We start from the raw sequence: 14,571 nt of genomic DNA on the forward strand, positions 1-14,571 counted from the left end.
ATTTACGATACGTTTTATCTTTGAAACATTTAATAAACACGACCTGAATAATCTTTGAAAAAAATCGAAAAACAATGTAAAAGTGGCTGAAACTGAAAATCGGCAAGAAAATCTTATCCTATTGTGTTTAAGCTGGTGAAACATCATAGTAGCAATGACTATTCTTCTAAAATTAAACATTGTCTATTAAAAACACAAGTGAAGTTTCCATATCTGGACCCCTCCTCTACTAATAAATCTAAAAATGCTAATTAGTCAATGTTTTTATTGATATCTTCAGTGCTTTCAGCTTCTTCGGCAGCTATCTCCTCCTCTGGTTCTAATACATCTTCGATAGTATCCTCGTACCAATCATCGAACAAATTCTTCCGCGGGATGCTCACTCCCCCGGGGAACTTCTTGTTTATGGCCGCCCAGTGCCAATCATCAAGGGTCTTCAATTCCGCCCAGGTCTGTGGTCTCATTTTAGCAAACTTTTCTTCCGGTGCCCTGTTTATTTCGTCGATCGACTGGATAAATTCTTTTTCTGCCTTCGTTGCCGATTCATATTCTTGGAGAACATTGGTCAAGAACTCCTTTGTGGCTTCGTCGGTTTTTGCTGGCATAAACTCCCGAAGCTTTTTTAGATTATCTATTTTTCGGTCCATTGGCATTTGTTCACGTTGGATAATCCATTCTATCTGTTCGCCGAGGGTGAGAACGTCAGAAAGGGGTTTCTTGGCGTTTTCGGCCCATTCGAGATCTTGCATGAACTCTTTGAAGACAGTGTTGTCTTCGTTTATTTTCAACTCCTCGTCCGGTGTAACGATGTACCCTCGCTCTATCCATTCTTCCATCATCCTTGTTTCTTGGCCGATAGTCTCTGCATTGTTCTCGAAATTTCGTAAGGATTGTATGAAGCGTTCTTCCCACAATTCCCTCAAATCTGGAATCTCTTCACCATTGCTCAGTTTCTTCTTTATTTCCGTTAATGTATTGTAATCTAGAAGTTTCTGATCGACAAATCTTTCCAACCTGAAAAAATTGAAACCACTTAAGTCCCATACTGACCAATTTATAAGAATTGCTATTACTCAAATATTTAAAACTAGCGTCCTCCGTCCCTCCTTTACCCACTCTCTACAGCTTCCAGAATTCGAGCTAATCATTTTTTTAAGTGATAAATATCTGATAATTTAAAAAGGAAATAATATTTTTTTTAATTAAGAAACAATAAATTTCAAGGACTTCTAACTCATATCACCAGTTTTGTCTCCCGTTGGTATCAAAATAATTTAATAACAAATAATTGACCTTGAAATACAGATATGATTACGTCCCTAATATACTTATTCAGGAAAAAGGCGATTCATAGAAAATTAAATTTTCAGAAAATAAAATAATTATTCCAAATAAATCAATAAAAAAGGTATAAATGCATGTTTTTTTCTGAACATTGTACTAATATAATTACTATTATTTCTCAGATAAAGATAAAATTATTAAATCGGAGAGATAGAATAGAAGATCACCAAATTTTCTATTTAACAAAGAATAGTTATAAGTAAGAAATTTAATGAAAATCAACACTGGTGTTGCAATACGAAACTAAGAAAGTGGTAAATCTATCCTAGAGCAATTTTACATAGGCCGTAAATATCGGACCAATATTCTATTCAAAATTTATGCAAACCTTTCCAGAAAGGGGATTATTTTAATTTATAGTAAGTACCTAAATAAGTAAGTAGTAAATAGTAACTAAATAAGGTAGTAAGTAGTATTTCTAGAAGGCTGTTGTAACGTCAATTGGTTTAGTAGTAATTCATTGATTACACAACCTTATTTATTAATAGACTTTTGACATAAAATGTTAAAAGTATTCACAATATATATTTGTATCAAATATTGATTGCCACCAACTTTAACCAACTTGTTTACCTAATTTATAATATACAAATAATTAGGCTTTGGCAGAGAGTAGCTCATTGGTAAGGCAATGGACTACTAAGTCCAAGGACCGGAGTTCGAATCAAGCTGAGGCAGATAATTATTATCTGTTTCACTGTAGCCATTGAGTCAGCCTTGGGTTCGGGAGCCCTCCGAGGTCCACCCAACCTCATACAGTGGAGGTTAATTGAGTGAAAATCTGGCGGTAACAGAACTTCTTTCAAAGTACTACACCCCTAATCGTTCGAGGGTTGTAATGGAACAGATTTAATTTTTTTTTCTTTTAAGATAAACAGACTGTACTACTTCTTTATCATTTCTCTGGGGATGTCTGAGATTTCCATTCTTTTATGTGTCATTTAAAGTTTTTAACGTTGCCGCCCATTTTTTTTTTTTATTCAGGCTAGGTGGCGATATTTATTTTTAGGTATTATCGAAGTTATTTTCTTATTAATACCTTACCTAAGTTATTTTACTAAATATATTTATACAATAGAGATTAGAGACACTCCACAGGTCAAGCAAATTAAAATTTCAATACCAAAACGACGCATATTATGGTAACAGAGATTCATAGTCAATCACAATTTGAATATTAGTAGTTTGTGGCTGCCTTGAACCTATACAATTTGCCCTAGAACAGTTTTTTATATTAAATTTAATCTTCCAGTGTTCCTCAAATCACGGAAACAGCTATTCTAGAAGGACTGTTCATCGTGTTTAAAATAATTTATTAAAAATTATAGCGATAAAAAGCCCTCAAATCAGAAGACAAAACAAAACATTATTCTAGCTAATTTAAAGTTATTTTGTAATAGTCATAAAGAAATATTCATAAGAAAACTGGTACCAACCAGCATATCGTGAGGTTCTCAGAGTGGCGTTCAGCTTCATCCATGCCGCACAAGAAGTCGATGAAAGCTGGTATGAACTTTTCGCCTAAGTTGTACCACATGAGGATGATGGGTGTGGTATAGGAAGGCTGCCAGGCTGTGAAATCCGTCGGAAGAAATCCGTAGATTTGGAAGAGCAGAGCTTCAATGGAGTCCTTGTGCGCACATACCAATATAGTCCTCTTTCCTTAATGAAATAATTTATATAAAGTAGTTAATAATCATCTAAAACTCATAATGATAATTAGTATTATTTAATATCCTCTAATGAGCTGATACCAAAATCAACAGTGGCAGGCACGGATGGTTGATGTGCTAAGAGAGCCTCAACCGTCTCTTATACATAGCATCTATTGTCCGAAAATTTTAAAATATTTGAAAAAAATTATAAAGTATCGAGGAGGTGGTAATGGCTAGAAAAAGTAAGCTAAAAATGCCTAACAGAGGAGTAGAAGCCTGCTGCCATCTCTAGGTTTTTATTACAAATACGGATATTTCTATTAACCTCAACATAAACCTGAGAACCAAGAGCCACTAGCTCTCTACTTTTTGGCTTCACTTTGTTTTGACGGAGAGTAATCTACCAAGACTCCAATGAATAAGAATATCATAACCGAAAAACTATAATAATTTGATATGTTTCAATTTCGATATCCTAGATCATAATTACTTTTTCCTCATTGTTTTATTACATCCAACATACTAAAGTTGTAATTTCGGAGGCATGAGAATGCTTCCTAGCAGCCGGAAACGCCGACTTTGATGCAATTTAAGTAAATTTATACCTGGTGACCTGTTTAGTTTTTAAAAATTAATTTTATCAATTTTAGAAAAGAAAAATGAATAAGAAAATGCTGGCAGGAAAATTAAAAATCCAAAAATTTTTGCTCATTTTTCAGTAATATAAATTTCAAAATCATTGGTAAAGTGGTAGAAATTAATTTCTCTAATACACAATAATATATAAAGTCAATTCAAACAAGATTTAGTTTCTCTGAAATAGTACAGACCTCCTTTGGTGAACATGTTTCGGATGAGGGTCCAGACTCCTTCAACTCTGAGTTGAACGTGAAAGATATTTTCTGCCCTAGGCAAGGTGTTGGGGAGACTCGGATCCGCCCTGGCGATGTTGTCCGGCATCGAGTCGCGTGGACCGATCGGGGGAGGAATCGTGAATGCGAACCACTCCTGAGGCAACCAGCCCCACCTCGAAGCGGATCCCAATTCCGTACCACCCTCGAGTATTCCGCGATGTCGTGGGTTCAGCTCCCAACAGGAATTTCTGCCAAAGCAATCTTCAATACCATCCGTGAAAAATAACTATGTAGAAAAGATTGTATTTAGAACTATGTAAACAAGATCTCTCTGTTAATAGAAAAGAAATATAGAGGAGACCGGGGCAATAACCTTCAATAAATAATCCATGTTTTTGAAATTTGCGCAACTAAAATTTCTATTAATATAATTATGAGCATTGACATTTGGGCCAATCCACCCCGTGTACGGGACAAGCTCTTTACCTTTCTTTTTAAATTATAGAAACTAAAAATAATTAAATATTCTTATAACATTTACTATTTGTGCACTGGATCCATTCAACACCAGAAGTATTTTAACTAAACACTTTCGAGGTGTTTAAGCTTGAATCATATTTCTCATCGTCTTCTTCCATTTTTTTTTTTTTTTTTTTTTTAGGTGAGTTATGTTTCAGTTCTTTTGTTCACTACTGTCCACACAATAAGCAAACCAATTCTCAACAAAACATTAATTTTCTTTCTTTCAAAAACATTTTTGATGCGAATTATTAAACGCTACATCAAATAAACAACTGAATATTTACTTTTTATTGTAAAATACAGCTGAAGGCTGAGTACTTCATCTCTTAAGCTTACTGACTATTCTAATGATTTTCTGCCCTCTGGCCATAATATATACATAAAAAGAAGTTAAGGAAGGGGGGGGTGCTAAACTGTAAGAAGACTTTGTCCGATCGAATTTAGTGTGGGAAAAGGGTGGGGGACAAAGGGAATTCATCTAATTGGACGCCCAAACAAATAAATAAGTTTTATTTATTTCATATAACGTAAATAATTCATAACAATGAAAATCTTTAGGTGTGAATATCTCCTGAACAAAGCGTTTGCTGTCATACCTTCAAAAGAAATTTATTTCATGTTCTGAGGTCCTTAGTCCATATTTTCAGTTTGGCCACTTAACCCTGAAACACCCTGTACAAGTTACGTGACTGCTGGATGAGACTTTTAAAATAAGAAATAGGTAGATTGAAAAACTGGCTCTGAAGATCAAATCAACACGGGATCCGTCCAGCTATATTTCGTATATACATTGAACAGCTGATCAGTACTCGGTGAGCTGACATTCACAGCTGACCGCCTGTAACTAAGTACCAATATGCATGGTACTTAAAGTAATATTTCCAACGGACTCAGACTGTGGAGGAAATCTATCATCGTACTATTATTTTTACTGATACTGATCCTCGCTCTTGTTATTAAACCTACACATTCTTACATGTACTTTAAAAAAAAAACTCTGGTTTAGACCGAGCTGGTTAGGAATATAAAATCTGAAGATACTATAGTTCCAACATTACCTAAAAGGTTTGACTTTTATTTCGCAATCACCTTAAACATTAAATCTTGGCCTACTTAATCTAATTAGGCTAAGTTTGTAACGTGTAGCGTAACCCACCTTCCTTACGTCCTTTGTATTGCATTCAAATAAGAAATATATTACCTTCGTGTCTTAATACATTATAGAAATTCGCTCCTCAATTCAAATCACTCAGACTTCAAAATCCCACCTTACATTCCTTTCATTAATTAGCAGTAACGCTGTACATCCTGAGTTCTTAAGTAAAATGTTGGTAAAAGTAGGAGGATTTTTAAGGGCTCTCCAAAGTAAAATACATGTATACTGAGATGAAGATAATTCATGGTATAAAACAAATTTCGCTCGTAATGACCAATATACTAACACAAGCACAATCAGAACTGATGTGTATATTTCGATAAAAAGTTGAAAAACACATCATTCCTTTTATTATAGATATTAGAAAATTCATTTTAATTGTGCAGATTTTTTTTAAATTATATTTATTGATATTTACAACTGTACATAAAATACATCAAGTAAATCTAAGTAATATTATAATGGTATGGTACAAGCATGTAGAGAAACTCTACCTCTCTAACCATTTGGTAGCACTCTAAAAACATTTTTACAATATAAGGTCTTGAGGCCATCTTCTTTTCAGACACCTCGGAGGATTATCCGGAATGAAAGAGGAAGTAAGGTTAGAAACTAATGGGTTTTGATGGTTAGAGATTTATAATGGTAAGATTGATATCTGGTTTGGACTAGATCGGTTAAATAGGGAACTTAATGTTCACCTTAATGGTCTTTATAGATGATTTTATTTATGACTAAGTAAGGAGCATTAAATGTAAGGATTAAATACGCGAGGAATTCGAAGGTTTAGTGGAGCCCCAAAGCTCAACTCCATATGTCCAGATAGGTCTTATTATTGTCATGTAGATCAGTCTTGTAATGAATTGGAAGTTTTTACCGTTTCTCTAGTAAGATCTGTAATAGTCGAAATCGACGTGCAGTTTCCTGTCTTTTGTGAGGATTCCAAGTTAGTCGTTTGTCCAGCTGTAGTCCAAGGTAGCGGATCTGTTCTACAGGGGTAAGGGCAACACTATTAAAGTAAACTATAGGGCAGTCAGCAGGTATACGACGAATAGCAAAGGTGATTTGTTGGATGATTGTTGATGGGATTTGTTGGAATTTATTTTAATCCTCCAATTACCACACTATTATTTGAGGGCTGTGATATGGGATTGGAGAGTTTGGGATATAATTAAAGGTTTATTATTAACAGCAAGCACACCTGTGTCATCGCCATACGTGATGAGGATGGTGTTAGGATTGTTTGGGATGTCAGCTGTATAGACAGTAGGGGTATTCATGATGTTGTGTTAAATGTAAAATGTTTTACCATGTTAAATGTTATAACTATAGGATTGTGAGCAGCCCTATTTGAAGTCATGTTAAACGTTAAATGCATAAGAGCCCCTAGCGGATTTTCTCAGCAACTTGTTTTATAAGCCTTTATGTTTATAACCTTCCTTCCAGAGCCTCATGTTATTGTTTACTTCAGTTTTGATTTAAGTAATTTATTACAACATACCTAGAGTGAGTGAAAAGTGGAATTTGTGTGAAAGTTTAGCTTATGCAATGAAATGAAAAAATAACTTTATTCTGGGACATATGTCCCCTAAGAATAATTACATGGTTCATATAGTGAGATTTTTATCTGGCGAGCGTTTACAAATTTTCAGATAGTAGTATGAAATTACATTGTTTTTTTTTTTCTCAAATGTATCATTAAAATTATCCATTCTGGTTTAATAACAGGGATATGAATACCACAAACACACGAAAGAACTGAGCTGTCACAAAAAAAATGGCGGCGATCTCAACTGGTCTATTGTGTAACGTCATTCTCCATTTAACAGACCAAGTAACAGACTCTCAGCCATGTTAAATGTTATTTCGTTTTACCACGGTAAAAGAAGGCAATTTTTTTCGATTTAACATGAGTTTTTCCATTTAACACGCTTTAACATGTTAAACCAAAGATCATGAATACCCCTAGTGTAAAGGGTGGGACCGAGGATACTACCTTGAGGAACAACAGCGGACTGAGTTTTCAAAAAGTTTTTTAAAAGTCATTTTAAAGACGTTTGTAAGTCAATTTTGGTTTGCATACATTAGATGCATTAGTTTGATTATTAGTAAAATAATTAATTGTTTTAAAGAAGCTGCAGGAACCGTGTATATTAACAACTACCTGGCTATGGCTTCCTGGCCTGCTCCGGATAGTACTAGGTCCGCAGATCTCCAGGACCTACCCAGGGTAGATGTGAGCACGTAATCAAACTTGTACCCTCTCTTCATGATCTTCAAAGCCACTTCCTCCATGTTCTTCCTACCTTGTTTACCCAGCCTCGCAGTGTCACTCCAACCCTCAGTATAGCCTAGTTCTTGCTTCCAACTTGTACCACATCGCACTAACATCAGTTGACAAAGCTCCATTTCAGGTTCTTTTGCTTTTTTATTCTGTTGTGACTTTCCCTCCATCTCCTCTCGTTGCCGCCAGTATTCTTGCTCCCACTTGGCTAGATTTATATCGCACCCCTCTTCCTCACCCTCTACTATGTTCCAGGGAAACTTGAAAGGGAACCTTCCTCTTTTACCTAAAATGTCGTCATCTTCTTCTTCTTCTTCGGGTTTACCATGATAAATACTTTCATAAACTTTTAACAGATCCTCCTCATCCATTAATGGAAAATCTCTCTCAAACGTTCCTCTATCCATATCGAATTTCGTGAATATTTCATCCGGAACTACCTTAGGGTGCGGGGTTGGAAAACCTTCTTTCTTTAAGAACTCACCCAAATTAATATTATCATCTTGAGGTATATCCTTTTTTTCCAAATAGCACATCCTTTTTGATTCATTTTCAGTCTGTCTTTTATATTTCTCTTCCATCAGTGCATTGATTGCGTTATCAATCTTCTGTTTGTCTTGTAATTTTCTTTCTTTCCGTATTTCTTCTTTGTGCTTTACACTCTCAATCAATTCCGGACACTCTTTTTTCATAATTTCTAAATATTCAACACATGGATTTTCGATCTCTGGTTCACTTTCATGAGAAGAACTATTGGAAGAAGACTTGTCATTAGCAAACATTTTGTTTAATGACCGTTTTCCCGTCTTCTTATCCTTTTCCGTCGTTTTCTGCGCTAATGCCCTTCTAGTGAGCGAATATTTCAGCATTCCCTTCATCAAATGAAAATAATCTAGACCTCTTAGGTTGTTATCTTTCATCCATTGTTCAATAATTTTATTTAGGTGTGAAGTTTGTCTATACCTCAGTCTTTCATGCATTGTTCGTTTTGGAATGTGGTCCAGCAGCTTTATTAAATTCTTGACATCTGCTAATTTTTGATTCTTTAGTTCAGACTCTGTTAAACCAATTTCTTCTTCGATTAAATTATCAAAAATTTCTTCTTCTTCTTCTTCATTGACCTCCTCTTCTAAATAATAATCATGATCATCATCAAAAGACATTATAATGTTTTGGGTTCAACCTACAAAGGAGATAAAAGTTCAGCAAATGTTAATATGTAACCATATGTTTGCAATAATATTTTTAGTTTGGGATTTTATTAATTTATTGCATTATTTTTGTAACTATATTTCCCGGACAATTAAGTCTGGATCTATTTACTCTGATAAGTTCGGTATGAAATGTAATCTTATAACTTGAACAAGGGTCTAATCATAGATTCGATAGCCATTTTGAATTCCGTCACCAGTTTAACAAAAGCCCTAACTGATTTTTTTTTTCAAGTTTTTCGAAATGACAGAATTAATTCACAGCAATAATCATAACAAAAATTTCACTTTTTCCATGAAAATGAATAATAAAAGCCCCTAGAACATCATTTTTTCATCTAAATTGTTTTTACTGTGCTTCTTCAAGTTCCTCGTGGTACACTAGATGGATTGTCAGGTACCTTCAGGTTTTATTTCCAGGAACCATTTAGTTTAGTTTCTGTCCTCTCTCGGAGTCTGCACGCTTCTCCAAACCAAAGTTGAAATTTTTCAATTTTTTCGTTCAGTGACACAACTTTCAGTTCCGCACTAACGACTTCATTCCATATATAGTCCATTCTCGTCTTCTTATTTTGCACTAGAACCTCATTTCTGAGGTCACCATTGTACTAACAACCTTTTACTAAGATAGCGGGTACAGCTTTTGGCTGCCACCTTCAGTGGAATATGGATCAAAATTGTCTTATTAATTAATCTCTAATAACTATTAATCTCCCTATTTCCAATCGTGTTATTGGTTTGTAGATATGCAAGGTTAGCCTTTCTAAACCTACTTTTCACATTATGGCCGATCTTTCCATTTCTGCTTACAGACCTGTCAAAATACTCATTCGTGCTTATAATCACAAGAAACTCTACGTTACAGGTCACACTTGTATTTATTTATTTTAACCCACACCCTACTAGCGTATTTTTACTTTTACAAGCATTTATGGTCATTCCTTTTCTATATACATAGGTCTGCCCTCAACAGCATTATGCAACTTCTCTAGAAAATTAGCAACCATAACTATAGCATCGGTGAAAATCATAATTTTTTTTTTCACAATGTTTAATTATTTGTATTCTACATTTCAAAAAAAAAAACATGTACACAAGAATACGCATGAGAAATTGTTTCGTATCAAGTTCACTTCAAGTAAAAAAAATAGCGACATTAAGTAGGTCAAAGAATTTTTAAGCATAAAAAAGGAACTCAATTTTCTGCCTGCTGCAAAGACTCAATCCCTAATGAAAACAACGTGGTTTATACAAATACAACACCTAAATGTGGTTCGAAGCGTTGTTAGAATTTTAAACATTATTGTGAGTGCTTTTCTGACTACCATCAGAACTTCTATGCCTTATTCTTCAATTAAAACTATTACATTTTTTCTTCGCTCCTAGGATCTATTAAAAGGAATACCAGGACACACAGCCAATATTTTTGGAAATAGGATAGCCGAAAAAAAAATTTGTTCAGAGATCCACAACTGTGCCCTCCCCCTCATCTCAATCCTACTACATAGTAATGAGGTTCATTGGAAATAACGAATAAGTATCAGAATTTAGTAATTAAAAACTACTTTAAACTAAATAAAATATTTAATTCTGTTTTGGGATAATATATTTCATTTGTCCATAAATAAGATTGGTTAAATATAAACGTTCAATTAATGCTTATTTTCTAAATTGTAATAAAAAATACAATAATTTGATACTTTTAAGATCAAATTCGACTTTATTGTGCAGCCATTTGAACAATTTTATTTAAGAAATTATTTATTTGTAATAGTGAGTTGGTTGACTTTGAGGTTATACCAGCTGTTTGGTTGGGAGGTTACACAAGTAGAATGTTTTTTTCTTAAATGGCAGGAAAGCAGATAAGTTCTCGAATATTTTCTATCTTAGCGGCCAGGGGTTCTCGAAGCTTTTCGAGTGATGTACCCACGCACACTGGTCAGGTACTTTAATACATAATTTATCACGCAAAGACCAAAATTCAAAATTATGTGGTTTAAATTATTTATAGTTTCATGGGGAAAAAAATTATAGTTGCCTTCATAGGTTGGAAATACATTCCATTATTAACATTATCGTTTTCATTATTTAACTTAAGCAGTAATAAATTTATATTCAAAACTAATTCCTTAAAAATTCCCTTATCTAATGATTATTTTCTCATTCATTGACTGTACCTCACTGTTGATTCCTTTTTAAATTATTTCTTAATTGATTTAGATATTTATTCCACCTTGATTATATTACTGAAAAGTGCAAACTTGACCACTATGGCCTTTTTAAATGTAAAAATGTTTGTAATAGATAGATAAATTGCAGAAGTGAATTGTCTCAGAGGGCAGCCTGCTCAATAATTTCGTTTTATTTGTTAAAAAGAAATGAATACTATCAATTCTAATATTATACCTTTTTTAACTCTTTTAATTAATTTGAGTGTGCTAGTGTGATGAATACACTTTTAATTTATCTCAGTACTACATTTTTAAAATCAGGGTGCTATTTACATAAAAACCACCTGCAGTTGGAACTTTAAACTCACTTATACAGAATACTATAAGATAGTATAGGCCCGACCTCCACTAAAAAGGATTTATTGAAGGAGTGGGGAGGAGGTTCATTATACCCTTTTGAGTGAGACATCTATGTTCTAATTATTAGTAGGAATTTTGAATTTTAGAGCCTGTGGTCGGAACATGTTCACTAGTACCACAATCACTATTAATTATCAGATTAATCTTTTTTATCACAATTTATTCTCTGAAAGAGATCAGATATAGGAAAAATATCAAATATTGTATTGCTGATAAAGTAATTCAAAATGATGTTTCTCGTCTGTAGGTCCTAGTAAAAAATTATCTATATTCCTTCCATTATATCTACTAATTCATTGTAATATTGTTGCTATGTTCATGTTTTCTAGTGCCCGGCTATTTTTGTCTTCTCAGTTCAGAAAAGTATATTTTATAGCCGTTCTGTTACTAAAGTACTGATTTTTTTCAGTTAAATCTTTTCATCAAAGTATATGAGAATTGATGTATAGTATATTACTATTTTTTAAATTTAAAAAAATTAAAAATATAAAGCAGTGGATGGTATGTTAAAACCAAGGCTGAAATCTTTATGGAATGACATATTTTGTTTGTGTTTTTTTTTTAAGTTGCTAATCAAAAATCTTTACGAATATGTTTTCCCAGAAGCAATTAGCGAAGTTATATTTTGCATATTTAAACAGTTTCATAAATTAATGTTTTAAATCTATTTGCAGAAATTCGATGAAGATGATTACAGACTGGTCCGCTTTGAAGGAAAGGAAAAAATGGTGAACAAGCAGTTTGCTATCGATCTCATTGCTAAAGTTCCACCAGCGGTTACGAAAGAAAGGGTTGTATGGTGTGATGGCGGTGGTGGACCAACTGGTCACCCAAAAGTCTACATAAACTTGGTATGTTAGTTGCATTTTCATTTTTTTGGTTGTTTTTTTTTTATATTATAACCATTAATACAATGTAACTTTAATACTGTTCTAATTATAAAGTTGTTCTTAAAGTCAGGATCACTTTGTTGTACAAGTAGCCTCTAACCTCCTTGTAAATCCACTGGGATTCTAATTAATACGGTTTCTAGGCTGCTATCAATCAAGGTATATTTAACCCCAACTTAATCTAGACCACTATTCAACATATTTTAAATATGATATTTATAAACAAAAATGTAAACATGTATGATAACATAAAATGTATTAAATAATAATAAAATAATTTATACAAAAGATAAAGAGAATTAAAATTATGTAAAACTAAGATAAATAAATACACATTCACCCTTATATACTATATTTACATTCAGCCTTGAGAGCCCCGAACCAAACTTTGTGACCCTCTTATAGGAGGCATTAATAGGCATAGCAGGGCTCCAAGAGATCTCAGTGTTTCTCTCCCAGCCATATCTCTGGTATTGAAAGCCTATAGACTTAGTGAGAGTGCTTGATCTTTTAACAGTTTAGTATTTTGTTATTTAGATTCTCAACTTTATAAGATTAAAATCCTTTTATATCTTACAAAAATAAGCTTTCATAAAATCCAAAGATAGTATTGGATAGGTATAAAAAAAAAAAAATCAAGTTATTGACAATACATTTTCCCTGTCCCCCCTCTTCTTTCACATAAGTTTAAGTTAACTAGTCCAAGAGATATAGGTTTTTGAGTAGAGCTAACTTCCCTCGAAGACTTGGTTTCAATTTATGTTTTTTGTTGGTATGTTATGGCATACTAAAAGTCTGGAAAAATATAATTGTGCAAAAATAGGGTTCAAGTAGATAATCATGGATGAATTGTGTGAGGTTCTACTATATACATTTTTTTAGAAGATGTATCATTTTAGTACATAGATTATGTTGTCAAACCTCAATTTTCATGTTCACACCAAGTCTGTGGTTAGCAATGTAACCACTATTTTTTAACAACAGTTCTTTGCCTGAGATATATTTCTTGGAGATCCATTATCACCTTGTGAACATATTTTTTCTCATTTTATAACTTCAATCATGAATAGTTATCTAGTGTTACATTTACTTTAAATTTCAAGATATTGTTTGTCATAGTAAATTATAAATTGCAGGACAAGCCAGGAAACCATTCTTGTGGCTACTGCGGACTTAGGTTCTATAAAGAAGACCATCATCACTGAGTATAAATCTACCTAAACACAAGTTCAGTTGTAATACAAATTTAATATGTAAAATAGTGATTCTTTTCTTGTATAATCCATAAATATATTAGTTATTTATCAGTTACTGTTAAATTATTGCAATTTTATTCAGCGAACCCCTTGTTGAAATTTCTTGAAATTTTGTTGTGAAGTTTTAACAGGTATGTCATCTCATCAAATTTCATTTCTATAATTTGTTTCTTTTTTTGTTATATTGTTTACAACTTATTGACCATTCTTCCCAAAACAATGTGCATGTCGTAGTGTGATGATTTATGACATCAAGATTTTTAAAGAATAAATTAAAAATAATCTTACTAAAACATTAATTTAAAACTATTCAACTCAATTTTTGTGACTAAACAAGAAATCAACTATATTATTTTGATTTATAATTTTCAAAAATGAATCTATATGATTGTCCAAGAAAAAACTTTTAACTACTCCTTAAAATTTGAACTTTTATGTTTCAAGATATATAGAATCCAAAAATCAAATTAAAAAAAAAAATCCATGTCCTTTCTCCCTACTGAACAAATTTGGCACCAAGCATTTCAATATGGTGGCTTAATAGAGGATTCGTAAACCTATATCTCAGCCATTTATGAAGGTAGAAAAAAAGTATATTGTTTCTTAAAAGTTTTATAAATATTACTTCTTGAACTAGCAGACTGTTTTGTTTTTTTATTTGTTTGTTTTTTGTAGGGTTTTGGTCCTCAATGTCTCTGTACCAAATTGACCACTCTTTGCATTTTGGTGGAGGAGAAAAACTTTGTGTAGACTGCCTAAGTGATTTTAATAAAATTTTATTAAAGTCTCCATAAAGATCTGTAAATTT

At 32.9% G+C, this 14,571-nt stretch overlaps 2 protein-coding genes across 2 annotated transcripts; one reads left to right on the forward strand and one right to left on the reverse strand.

Moving 5' to 3' along the window:
* Positions 1-251: 251 nt before the first annotated feature.
* On the reverse strand, positions 252-9,047 carry LOC106686312 (uncharacterized). Its single transcript, XM_014429528.2, has 4 exons — positions 7,696-9,047; positions 3,830-4,101; positions 2,781-3,006; positions 252-1,014 (listed from the first exon to the last, which is right to left on the reverse strand). Exons 1-4 carry the CDS (start codon positions 8,976-8,978, stop codon positions 252-254), a joined length of 2,544 nt encoding a protein of 847 aa, XP_014285014.1. The 5' UTR covers positions 8,979-9,047.
* Positions 9,048-10,812: 1,765 nt separating this feature from the next.
* ND-13A (NADH dehydrogenase (ubiquinone) 13 kDa A subunit) lies at positions 10,813-13,826 on the forward strand. Its single transcript, XM_014429541.3, has 3 exons — positions 10,813-10,969; positions 12,292-12,468; positions 13,644-13,826. Exons 1-3 carry the CDS (start codon positions 10,874-10,876, stop codon positions 13,710-13,712), a joined length of 342 nt encoding a protein of 113 aa, XP_014285027.1. The 5' UTR covers positions 10,813-10,873; the 3' UTR covers positions 13,713-13,826.
* The last annotated feature ends 745 nt before the right edge of the window (positions 13,827-14,571 follow it).

This window comes from Halyomorpha halys, unplaced genomic scaffold (genome assembly GCF_000696795.3).
Source record: "Halyomorpha halys isolate HHAL.00 unplaced genomic scaffold, Hhal_1.1 Scaffold808.1, whole genome shotgun sequence".
In the NCBI taxonomy this organism is placed as follows: Eukaryota; Metazoa; Arthropoda; class Insecta; order Hemiptera; family Pentatomidae; genus Halyomorpha; species Halyomorpha halys.

What these genes read in the sequence shown, in the direction of transcription:
- LOC106686312 (XM_014429528.2), bottom strand. Translation starts at nt 8,978, where the DNA reads ATGTCTTTTGATGATGATCATGATTATTATTTAGAAGAGGAGGTCAAT. An exon ending in AAACATGTTCACCAAAGGAG is followed by an intron (nt 3,007 to 3,829) that starts GTCTGTACTATT and finishes TATTTCATTAAG; the next exon opens with GAAAGAGGACTATATTGGTA. An exon ending in GAGAACCTCACGATATGCTG is followed by an intron (nt 1,015 to 2,780) that starts GTTGGTACCAGT and finishes CAATTTTTTCAG; the next exon opens with GTTGGAAAGATTTGTCGATC.
- ND-13A (XM_014429541.3), top strand. Translation starts at nt 10,874, where the DNA reads ATGGCAGGAAAGCAGATAAGTTCTCGAATATTTTCTATCTTAGCGGCC. An exon ending in TACCCACGCACACTGGTCAG is followed by an intron (nt 10,970 to 12,291) that starts GTACTTTAATAC and finishes ATCTATTTGCAG; the next exon opens with AAATTCGATGAAGATGATTA. An exon ending in CAAAAGTCTACATAAACTTG is followed by an intron (nt 12,469 to 13,643) that starts GTATGTTAGTTG and finishes TATAAATTGCAG; the next exon opens with GACAAGCCAGGAAACCATTC.